This window comes from Gobius niger (genome assembly GCF_951799975.1).
Source record: "Gobius niger genome assembly, chromosome: 22".
NCBI lineage: Eukaryota > Metazoa > Chordata > Actinopteri > Gobiiformes > Gobiidae > Gobius > Gobius niger.
This window is the reverse complement of record NC_136873.1, coordinates 5,455,145-5,467,713: the sequence shown is the minus strand read 5'-3', so window position 1 is coordinate 5,467,713 and position 12,569 is coordinate 5,455,145. Positions and strand designations below refer to the sequence as shown.

At 39.4% G+C, this 12,569-nt stretch overlaps 2 protein-coding genes across 2 annotated transcripts in view; one reads left to right on the top strand and one right to left on the bottom strand.

The window, feature by feature from the left end:
• LOC306981481 (asparagine--tRNA ligase, cytoplasmic-like) overlaps positions 1-1,498 on the top strand; it is a gene marked incomplete at its 3' end in the record, with an annotated part of 19,077 nt that extends 17,579 nt beyond the window's left edge. The window contains exon 15 of the mRNA XM_079581089.1: positions 1,369-1,498. Within this exon, the coding sequence (XP_079437215.1) occupies positions 1,369-1,498 (130 nt within the window). The remainder of the gene's footprint in view (positions 1-1,368) is intronic.
• A 4,896-nt stretch (positions 1,499-6,394) lies between these two features.
• Positions 6,395-12,161, bottom strand: LOC306981480 (regulator of G-protein signaling 9-binding protein-like; the record flags this gene model as incomplete). The annotated part of the gene is made up of 4 exons (XM_079581088.1): positions 6,395-6,559; positions 6,671-6,813; positions 10,073-10,402; positions 11,954-12,161. 4 exons carry the CDS (start codon positions 12,159-12,161, stop codon positions 6,395-6,397), a joined length of 846 nt encoding a protein of 281 aa, XP_079437214.1.
• Positions 12,162-12,569: the final 408 nt, after the last annotated feature.

The following is a 12,569-nucleotide window of genomic DNA, read 5'->3' as shown; positions in this document are numbered from 1 at the left end:
TTAGAGACAGGCCTTTATTTCTAATTGAGCAAAACGGACGACCAGGAAAATGAAAACGAGATTTGTGTCCATTTGCACCTAAAATATTAGGTTCATTTATTAATGAACATTTCAAACCCTCTCCCAGCGGCTGGAACATTGACGCCTTTTATTTTGTCGGGACAACAGGAAGTGTTTCGTTGCTGTTAGCGGAGCTTTGACATCAGTGTCACTGCAGGTTTCTGTTTCGTTTTTACCGCGGACCGGATTATTTGTTGTTATCTTGTGTAAAAGGCGAGTTTAGACGGAGCGTTTGTGTTTGTGATCGATCATGAGAATTTTTTGTCATTTTTTATCACATTTTGGGTCATTTTTTCGTAATTTTTTTCGTAATTTTTTTTAATCAAATTTTTATCAATTTTTTGTCACTTTTTGTCACATTTTTGTCATATTTTGTTGTCATTTTTTGTCACATTTTTGTCATTTTTTCGTCATTTTTTTTCGTCCATTTTTTTCGTCAATTTTTTATCCATTTTTTATCAATTTTTTGTCACTTTTTTGTCACATTTTTGTAATTTTTTTTTGTCAATTTCTTGTGACATTTTTGCCACGTTTTCATAAAATTTTCGTCACTTTTTTGCCAATGTTTTCTAAATTTTTTGTCACATTTCCATCACGACCAGGAAAATGAAGAAAAACGAGATTTGTGTCCATTTGCACCTAAAATATTAGGTTCATTTATTAATGAACATTTCAAACCCTCTCCCAGCGGCTGGAACATTGACGCCTTTTATTTTGTCGGGACAACAGGAAGTGTTTCGTTGCTGTTAGCGGAGCTTTGACATCAGTGTCACTGCAGGTTTCTGTTTCGTTTTTACCGCAGACCGGATTATTTGTTGTTATCTTGTGTAAAAGGCGAGTTTAGACGGAGCGTTTGTGTTTGTGATCGATCATGAGACTGACCCGAGAGAAGACGAGACGCTCGCGCTGATGGGAGGAGTTATTTTGAGGCGTGGGACTGACCTGCACACGGAGCAGCTGGACGTGCTTTGAAGACGCGATGGAGACTTTATTAAAACCCTGGAGGGTCACCCAACATTTTTTGCTTTGTTTCTACAAATAGTCACAGGAGGTTTGAAAAGTGGCTAAATCTGTGTCAAAGATACGCTCGGATCAGCTCCTCCGCCTTATTCCTGAATGAAAACAACGCACAGCCTTAACGACACGTGAATTTGACCAACATTTCGTCCATGAACGCCAATAAAACAGGAGTTAAAAAGCCTGTTTTCCGTCATTGCCGCCTGTTTCTTAATAGCGCATCTCCTCAGGCCGCCCTCCGCACAGACCTCCCTCTGAAACCCCGCTCATCCCTCCGTCATTTGCCCACAGTTTAGGTCCAATCAGCCCCTCTCAGAGCTCCAGGAGGGCCCTCGTCCGGCCCTCGTCCGGCCCTCGGCGTGTGTGCGCTGATTGCGGTCGTCTGCAGCCGTGTCTCGGGCGGTACTTCAGTCCAATTTGAAACCGGTTGGAGAGCTCTGGAGGAGGCGGGAGATGGGCGAGCCGGCGCACAACGGGGATGTGATACGGAGACCTTTCACGGGGCTGTTATTACAGGCGCCATTTGCTTCAAGTGGCAGAGGCAGTCGTCGAGCCTACGGGGTTTTCTGTATGCGTCGGATCACTTCGAATACACAGATGAAGTTAAAGACAGATGTTCTTTATGGCTGATGTTACTAAACAACACACTGCAACAAGTATTTAACTACTATAAACATCTCAATTTGAGCATAATAATCCAAATTTTAGTTGTTTTGACTAGTTAAGAAGTTCTTGGGCATTTGTCCTCGATTATTTCACTTGTTCTGAGATGTTTCTGACTCGTTTCGATACATTTCGTCCTTATTTCAGGTCATTTTCTTCTGGAAATCCCCCATTTATCTGGTGCAAGTCCACTGGGCTCACCACAAGGCTGTGTCCTGTCTCCGCTTTTATTTATCTTGAAACTGTGGGGTAAGAAAGTTGGTCTTGTCTCATTGGCGATTTTACTTTCTTATTTCAAGCGAGATTTACCCTAGAACTGGTCTGAAATGTCAACAAGCAAAGTGAACTTGGTCCGATCAGGAAAAGTGTCTAAATGAGTGAAAACCGCTCAAAACAAGATACATTTCCTCAATTCAAGTCATTTAAGCCAATGCCTGATATTTACTTTGTGTTGTGCTCTGCTTTGTGACAACGACACTAGGGACCGGCATTACTGTAGCCCTGCCATATAGCCGCTAGTCCCCCATTAGAATGCATTACGCCAGGGGTCGGCAAGTTTGCGTCATGGAGGGACGATTTTGCCAAAACACCAGGGCCCGAACCTCACCATTGTAGCCAAAAGTAAAGAACTTTGGCTGCAAACACCCATGTTTTACATCAGTGGTTCTTAAGTGGCTTCAGGACCCAACATTACCCCACGATGACAATCCGCTCCCCCAAACAAAACTGTAATTTGTCATATATCATAAAAAATATTGTATTTTCCTCCAGGGGCTGGACTGGGACTGAAAAACAGGCCTGGACTCTGACCAGCCTGGCCCAAACTAGCGTAATTGTGACACTTCCACAAATACATATTTTAACCTCTGACCCCCCGCCTCAACATTAACGAGTGCATTTTCCCCAGTTCGGCTTTTTATTATGATTTTTTTGATCGGCATCATCAGCAAAAAGAACTGGAAAGGCGGTCGTAGAAACAGAAGCAAAATCATTAATATAAATAATAAATAATGTTGGTCCCAAAAGTGACCCTTGTGGTGCACCATGCTCCACGGAATTCCTTTTAGATTCATATTTTTTTTATACTGGGCTTTACCCAAATCTAAAAGCTTCTCGACTGGAGATCCACAATGCAACGCCTCATTTGAAAGCTAAGACCTACAAAAGTGAGGGTAACTTTTCGTCACGTCGCCACATTTTTGCCATATTTTTGTTGTTTTTTAAAATTATTTTTTCTATCATTTTTTGTCCGTGTTTTTCTCAAGTTTTCCTCGTCTTTTTCTCGCTATTTTGATGCTTTTCTTTGTAGGTTTTAGATTTGGGTAAAGCTCGGTTGAGGCGAGACCGGTGGCCCTTCTATGCTCTTCCAGAATGGACATATGGCCGGTCCGCCCCTGTTTTCCACAAGACTGAAATTATGATCAAAACAACCCAATAACAAACATTTTAACAAACTCTGTTAGCGTTCCCATATAGTTGAAGATAGAACATATTGAATAAAAGTTCCCTTTAGACTCGTGACCTACTTTTGGGTCTAGAATCTCCGTTTTACATTTATAATATGACCAAGTGGGACGTTCTGCCAGGACATTTTTAAAATACTGACACTATTTCTCACATTTTTAGGGTACTATAACATGTATTTGATCGCTTATTTGCATAATAATATTTCTCAAAATCATCCAGAGGTTCTGTGCTGGAGGTTCTGTGCTTTTCTACAGCTAGATATTCCTCCTGTGGGTTAGATGCAATTAAAGAAAAGTAAAAAAAGGTAGAAATCTCGTACTTAGCATTGGACTGTTAGCATTGGAGCAGCGCGAGCTACACGTCACGCAAGGGCCGAGTCTACAGTGAAGATCCCGCCCTTATGCCCTTTTTAGGAACGTGCTTCGTCAGAGCTGGGGAGGAGTCTGTAAATCCGCCATGAATTCCCCCACGAGCGTGGTCATTGAGGCAAGTGGGGAGGAGTGAGGAGGAGTCGTCTATTATTATTATTATATTATTATTATTATTATTTTTTAAGGTCCATTGGTCGATTGGCTGTGGCCTCGTGCAGACGCATGATAGACTTTTTTTTTTTTTCGTATCGCCCAATAAACGACCATGGACGATCGTAATTTTTTTTTTTCTTTTTTTCAAAAATGATTAAAAAATACAAACAAAAAAGGTACAGCGTAAAGACCTCATTATGTTCAGTGCACATATTAAAGAATTTTTTTTTTTTTTTTAAGAACATGGGGCAGGTTATATATTGTATAAATTTACATTAAAAAAAAAGAAAAAAAAAGAATTGACTTGGTTGTTTAAGCTCAAATAAATGATCTTTTCCCCAATTTTTACTTACCCTCGTCCTCTATTTTTTTTCCATTTATTTAAAAAAAGAGGCCACAATTTCTCCCACTTTTCACACCCAAAAGGACAGAGGCAGCATGTTCATTCATTTTATTTCTAGTTGTGCAGGTTTTTCTCTTAAAGTGACGGTACAGGCATAAATGAGCAACACTTCCTATACAGCAGGGGTGTCCAAAGTGCGGCCCGGGGGCCAAATGTGGCCCTCAGACCAATTTTTGGTGGCCCTCTGCCTTCTTGCTTAATCGGGACACATCATCAGAGATTGTCCCTTTTATTTGAAATGAATTAATTCTACACAATTCTAACCAAACAACTAACCTTTTACTGTGAGACAGAGCTGCATGAAGGTTTTGAGCATTAATAAAGGTGTGGGGCGCAATTTAAACCTCTGCTAGTCAAAGGTTTTGCGGCACTAACCACCGATCTATGGCCCTTCACCCTGTGTACGCTTCAGTATGCGGCCCCCCATGAAAAAGGTTTGGACACCCCTGCTATACAGCAATAACAATGGAGGGTGGCTAGAACTTGCCTCTAAACATGAAATAATTATTGAACAGTGAGCAAAGTAAAATTCACTTTCAAAAATAAAAGTACAATCTCTCCTTGGTTACAGTTACAATCTGTGAGACTAAAGTGAGGGACAGAAGTTGGTTTACAGGGATCACATAGTACACAATGGCCCATATTTGGCCCAGGAAGAGTGTTTGGTGGCGCTCACACTGCAAAAAGTATTGAACTAGATCAGTATAAACATCTCAATTTGAGTTTGGGCATTTGTCCTAGATTATTTCACTTGTTCTGAGATGTTTCTGACTCGTTTCGATACATTTCGTCCTTATTTCAGGTCATTTTCTTTGCCAATGGGGTAAGAAAATTGGTCTTATCTCATTGGCAATTTGACTTTCTTATTTCAAAGCGAGATTTACCCTAGAACTGGTCTGAAATGTCCTCAAGCAAGCAAAGCAAACTTGGTCCGATCAGGAAAAGTGTCTAAATGAGTGAAAACCGCTCAAAACAAGAAACATTTCCTCAATTCAAGTCATTTAAGCCAATGCTTGATATTTACTTTTTGCAGTGTGAGGAAACGCGTAACAGGCCGTATGTATTGGCCTGTTTTGACAAATTTGACCAAAAAATGACAAAAAATGACCAAAAAAATTGACAAAAAAATGATAAAATGTGACAAAATGTGACAAAAAAATGACCAAAAATGACCAAAAAAAAAGACAAAAATGTGACAAAATGTGACAAAAAAACAAAAAATGACCAAAAAAATGACAAAAAAATGATAAAATGTGACAAAATGTGACAAAAAAATGACCAAAAAAATGACAAAATGTGACAAAAAATGGACAAAAAACGACCAAAAAAATGACAAAAATGTGACAAAATGTGACAAAAAAACAAAAAATGACCAAAAAAATGACAAAAAAATGATGAAAAAATTACAAAAATGTGACAAAAAATCACAAAAAAATCACAAAAAAGTGAAAAATTGATGAAAATGTGACAAAAAATGACCAAAAAAAAGACCAAAATGTGACAAAATGTGACAAAAAAATGACCAAAAAAATGACAAAATGTGACAAAAAATGGACAAAAAATGACCAAAAAAAAGACAAAAATGTGACAAAAATGTGATAAAAAATGGACAAAAAATGACAAAAAAAAAGACAAAAATGTGACAAAATGTGACCAAAAAATGGACAAAAAAAGACAAAAATGTGACAAAATGTGACCAAAAAATGACCAAAAAATGACAAAATGTGACAAAAAATGGACAAAAAATGACCAAAAAAAAAGACAAAAATGTGACAAAAATGTGATAAAAAATGACAAAAATGTGACAAAATGTGACAAAAAAATGACAAAAAAATGACAAAAAAATTACAAAAATGTGACAAAAAATCACAAAAAAATCACAAAAAAGTGAAAAATTGATGAAAAAGTGGCAAAAATGTCACAAGAAATTGACAAAAAAAATTACGAAAAAATGACAAAAATGTGACACAAAATGACAAACAAGCAAAGTAAACTTGGTCCAAAAAAATGACCAAAAAATGACAAAAATGTGACAAAATGTGACAAAATTACAAAAAAATAACAAAACAAGATACATTTCCTCAATTCAAGTCATTTAAGCCAATGCTTGATATTCTTTTTGTAGTGCAGAGTGTACATTGACACAGATGTTTGCAGCTTCTGTCCCAGCTCATCACCACCCAAAATACCCTTCCCTTGAGTGAAGTGTTTTGTGTGTCATGTGATAAGTTCCTCTTCCTCTTCCTCTCCTCTCTCCTGTTCAGACACAGCAGTGGCAGCAGGCAAAGTTGTTGTCGTTGGCGTTGACCACAGGAACCGTCATGAGCTCCTCCAGACTCTGCTCCGGATCCACCTCCGAACGGGACAGGTCCATCTGAAACCACAGCGGCTTCGTGGGCTCCACCCCCCAGAACGCCACAGGCACCTGGGCAAAGACACGGGTCAAAAACGAGTCAAAAAAAAAGAACCATTGGCACCCAGGCACAACAACCTCACGAAAACAGTGATGAATGATTACACTATAGGGGGCGCTCACCCGCAGCTGTAGGTGCTGGAGCTGATGGTCTAGAGTCCGGATGTGGCTTTGGATGGTTGGGGCAGGGTCTTCGTCCAGGCTGATCCAGGGAGCTTGGACTGAAGCCACACGCGCCGCGAGGCCAACCACACCGTCCATACAACCTGGCATCAAAACAAACAAGCGTCTGAGAAGGTGGTTTGTTTGTCCAATGTTTCAGGCATGAAATATCACTTTCAAATGATGCACTGCAAAAAGTAATTAACTAGATCAGTATAAACATCTCAATCTGAGCATAATAATCCAAATTTTAGTTGTTTTGACTGGTTAAGAAGTTGTTGGGCGTTTGTCCTAGATTATTTCACTTGTTCTGAGATGTTTCTGACTCGTTTCGATGCATTTCGTCCTTATTTCAGGTCATTTTCTTTGCAATGTGACAAAAATGTGACAAAAATGTGACAAAAATGACCAAAAATTGATTTAAAAAAAAGACAAAAAATTACAAAAAATGACCAAAAAATAAAAAAAAAAGACAAAAAATTACAAAAAAATGACAAAAAAATAACAAAAAAAATGACAAAAAAATGACAAAAAAATAACAAAAAAATAACAAACAAATGACAAAAAAATAACAAAAAAATAACAAAAAAATGACAAAAAAATGACAAAAAAATGACAAAAAATAACTAAAAAATAACTAAAAAATAACAAAAAATGACAAAAAAAATGACCAAAAAATAACTAAAAAATGACAAAAAATGACAAAAAAATGACAAAAAATGACAAAAAATGACAAAAAAAGACAAAAAAATAACAAAAAATAACAAAAAATAACAAAAAAATGACAAGAAAATAACAAAAAAATAACAAAAAAATAACAAAAAAAATGACAAAAAATGACCAAAAAAGGACAAAAAAATGACAAAAAATGACAAAAAAATAACAAAAAAAATGACAAAAAAAATGACAAAAAAATGACAAAAAAATAACCAAAAACGACAAAAAGTGACAAAAAAATGACAAAAAATTGAATTAAATAAATGAAAATTGGTCTTATCTCATTGGTGATTTTACTTTCTTATTTCAAAGCGAGATTTACCCTAGAACTGGTCTGAAATGTCCTCAAACAAGCAAAGCAAACTTGGTCCGATCAGGAAAAGTGTCTAAATGAGTGAAAACCGCTCAAAACAAGAAACATTTCCTCAAATCAAGTCATTTAAGCCAATGCTTGATATTTACTTTTTGCAGTGTAGAGCACTTTGTGATGCCATGAGATTTACCAATATCATACACAAATTGACAAAAATCTCCATAAACCTCATTCATCAAATGTTCGTGGATGACAAGGGTCAATTTATTTAGACTGCGGACTGAAACCTGTCATTTCAAAAGATATGATGGGGGAGATTTCTTATAGACACAGACGGCATCTCGTCATAGAAGGGGGCGTGGCTTCGCCGAGGGGGAAAATAGAATCTTTAGAGAAACACAATTTTCCACTCTTTTTTGCCATTTTCCGGTGGAATATGAACTTATTTATCACACAAATAAAGTCAAGTGTAAAACACTCCCTGTTACGGCCCCAGGCCTCCAGGTTCCCTCCTTTTTGCATATTTTTGTTTGTGTGGCCAAAACCTGCTTTTCCTCCATGTAAATTTGCTGCTGTGGTCCTGGGCTGCGATTGGTGGAGTGCATTGGGGTCCTGGCCGCCTGATTGGGGGAGCAGCTCAACACCTGCGGGGAGCTCGTCAAAGCCACCTGTGTCAGCCACGCCTATAAGAGGACTCCACCGTGGCTCATTCGGGGCTGCTGGTCTCTTTGTGACCAGTACGCCATTTGTACTCATGTTTAGTTAGGCTGCTGGTCCTTGTGGCCAGTATGCCATTTTGTGTTGTGTCCCTTCGTGTCATTAATGACTGTGTGTGTCCAGGGAACACTCGTGTGCGCAGGCTGCTGGCCTTTGTGGCCAGTATGCTATTTTGTGTTCTGTGTCTCTTTGTTGTTAACGTTAACTTTTCAGAGACACTCGTTCTGTGTGTTGTGTTTAGTTTGTGTCACTTCTATTGGGATGTTCACTAAAGTAGTGACGTGGAATCAAGTGACACTCTAGTCATGTCTTTGGTTGGTTTTGTTTTGTTGGACCTGATTTTGTCTGTTCAGTTTGATTAGCTTTGTTTTGGCTAACCTTTTTGGTAAACACTGTAAGCAGCCTTTGTTTGGTTATGTTTGTCACTCCTTTGTTTACCTTTTACACTCCTTTTATTAAATTACAACTTTATTTTACCATTTGACATCTTGGTTTTTGTTACGTCCTATACTAGCAGAGCCGGGTCGTTATGGATATTTTCTCACAGCAGATTGTTCAGTAGAAGTGAAAAAACGGCAGTTGTAGCAAGCGCTAGCTAACCGTTAGCATTAGCCTGATGCTAACATGTAGCATCAAGTTAGCATTCTCCGTTATTCATGTATTTATGGGCTGTTGAACCACTTTGCTCCTCCCCATGTCTTTGTATTATTATTTAGTAGAATCTTTATTCATATTTCAGCATTTGTTACAGTAGTTTTTGAATAATTAGAGAAAATATAAATTTTTTCAAAATTGTTTTCCCCCTTAACTGTTTTTAAAAATGACCATATATGGGCGATTCCAGAGATGCCGTCTGTATCTATATTCATTTGTTTGTAATGTTTAGGCTGTTCATTACTTGAAACCACAGGGTTTTGCCTTCCTTTGAAAGCTAAAACTAACATAGAGTGATCAGGGATTTTACAACGATAGTCCAATAAATCAAAATAAGACACATTTCTTGCAATACAGCCTCTGTGGGTCAGACCATGTTGATCCTTCAGGGGGGAGGTAACAAGAGAGAGAATATTTTGAAATCCCTCGTTAGATCTATCAACAGACAGTACATCAAACTCCTGATGTGTATTATTTTTAATAAAGATAAAAAGTTTGTAATTGTGCGAATACTTTCAGTGACCCGGGGGCTGTATGAGTGGTCAACATGGCGCCTTTGCTTTCCAACAGCTGCACTCACAGAAGATTACCATCGTGTTTGGAGTTTGCGCTGTCCTTGCGCCAGTACAAGATCTGGCCTTATATTTTTTAAGCTATCAAAGCTTAGTTTAAAGACACACTGTGAAACATTTTGGATTATACTGTTGCCGTCAATACAAATAATGGGTAATCAAATGGATTTGGATGAGAACCTCGCCTATTTGAATCTCAAATGTTGCTGACTTTAGTCGACATCTCACTCCTGGCGAGCGAGAGACGTACTCACTCCCAGTAAAGGTACATTCCTGAGGTATTTTTCAATGATAAAGATATAAATGCTTGTATTTCAACTTCATTAATTGGGTAAAATGTTACGCAGTGTGGCTTTAAGGAAGCGATGAGTTTGATTTTAGGTTTTCTACCTGAGTTGACCAGGGCGCGGCGGTCGGAGCGCTGGCCCAGAGGAAACTGGACGATCAGATCGCACGCTTTCCGCAGGTCACACAGGAAGCACTCCATCGCCGACAGGAAGTTCACCCACAGCCGCTCGCTCACTTTCCGATCGCCCACCTGGCCGTCCGTGCAGGGGGCGGCGGCGGGGGCGGCTGGGGGGGCGGGGTCAGCGGAGGAGGCGGGTTCCGCGGAGGGGGCTGCGACAGCGCAAGGAGCGGCAGGGTCATCCAAGGTGAAAGTGTGATGCAGAGGGGCGGAGTCCGGGTTGGACAGCAGGCGGATCAGACGCCGCGCCAGACCTGCAACAGGAAGACGAGATCAACCTCTTGTTTTGCCGCCTTTTCCTGCAAATGTTTGCTTTAATCAAGGCTAAAGGTGCTACAACCAAATATTAGAGTGTGACCTGTATTTGTAGCGACTTTGCATTTAGTCTAGTACGAAAATCTGAAATTGTAACTTTTGTGGTTCCGGAATGTTAGGGGTTGGCAACCTCGTTTTTATGTTAATATAAGATGTTGGGAACATATTTCATGAATATGCCAATCGCGTATCGCCTTCGTTTGTTTTTTTATTGAAGAAATAAGAAGAGAATGTTTACCAAAAAGTCGCACCTTAAGTCTTAATCTGTCAGATAAAATGAAATATCTGCAATATTAAAGCAGTACTAAGTAACTCTTGCCCCTAGAGGCCGTAAGCGCAACTGCAGGAGTAGCAAGTTACGATTTTTTAACTTATTGTCTTGGAGAATAAATACTACGCTGACAGAAAAGACGAAGAGACAGAGGGATATTGTGCATCCAATTATACAATGGAAAAAAAAAAATCCCTCAAATTTGGCTGTAAATACTGCTTAAAGTGACGCTAGCCCGCAGTTAGCTTTGCCCGTTAGCATGTTAGCTTCTTCTTCGTGATTCTATTAGTGTGTATTGGTGACTCCGGTCCGGTGGCAGTCAAGTTGCAAACGTGGTTTTCTGTCCAGAGACACCAGGGGGAGATGAAAGACCCTCCAATCATCCCATAAACACTTTGACACTTGATTTTTTCATGAAATTTGCACTGTATATATAGTTTGACATGATCTCACCTCGCAGGAAATCTTAGATTTACAGATTTAAAAATAAACAAAATATGTCAGTTTTTTCATAGTGGAAACAAGATGGCCGCTGTAACTGAACTGGCTGATAGTCAGTTCAATTGTCGTATCTTCAAAACGATACCAGATTTTCTGAAATAATTTACACTGTATATACACTATATCAACCTCATGAAGTGTGCAACATACCATCTTCATCGGTTACTGCATAAATAAATTACACTCAATTTAATCTGTGAATGTTAACTGAAATGGCTCATTTCCATCCATGTACTGTCGTCACATAAAATGAAATATCTTCAACATGAAATTAGATTTTTCTCATGAAATTTGTACTGTATGTGTAGTTTGACATGATGTCATGTCACAGGAAATGTTTGCTTTATAGGTTTAAAAATAAACTAATTATGTCCGTTTTTTCATAGTGGAAACAAGATGGCCGCTGTAACTGAACTGGATGAGACTCAGTTCAATTGCTGTATCTTCATAATTATGCCAGATTTTCTGAAATAATTTACACTGTATATAGACTATATCAACCTCATGCACTGTGCAACATTTCATCTTCATCGGTTATTGCATAAATAAATTACTTGAAATTTAATCGGTGAATTTGAACCGAAATGGCCCATTTTCATCATGCACTGTTGTCACATAAAATGAAATATCTTCAATATAAAGTAAGATTTTTTCATGAAACTGGCATAGTGTACTTGGCCAGGCAGTGCACTAGAGAGTATAGAGAGTTATTACAGACCTTGACTAATGCGGTGTGCGAGTGCCCGCGTCTCATGCAGCTCCTCGCGCAGAAAGCTGCCGTCGGCCGAGCTGCCCAATGAGGAGGCCAGCTGCTGGAAACAGGAAGTGACCCGTGACAGAGCCTCCTGAGCACGCTCGCACTCCACCTGCTGCCGTCGCCGTAGAGACACTTCCTCCACCGAGCGGCGCCACAGAGACGACGCCATCGTGACAGGACACAGGTGAGCGGGGACCTAGAACGCGAGGACACTAGTGAGGACTAGTTAGGAAACGAGAGAGGACCTAGGACGCAAGGACACTAGTGAGGACTAGTTAAGAAACGAGAGAGGACCTAGGACGCAAGGACACTAGTGAGGACTAGTTAAGAAACGAGAGAGGACCTAGGACGCAAGGAGACTAGGAGGACTAATTAGGAAACGAGAGAGGACCTAGGACGCAAGGAGACTAGGAGGACTAATTAGGAAACAGGATGCAAGGACACTACTGAGGGCTAATATAGGATACAAGAGAGGACTTAGGAGACAGGACACAAGGACACTATTGAGGGCTAATATAGGATACAAGAGAGGACCCTGGGAGAGAGGACACAAGGACACTATTGAGGACTAATATAG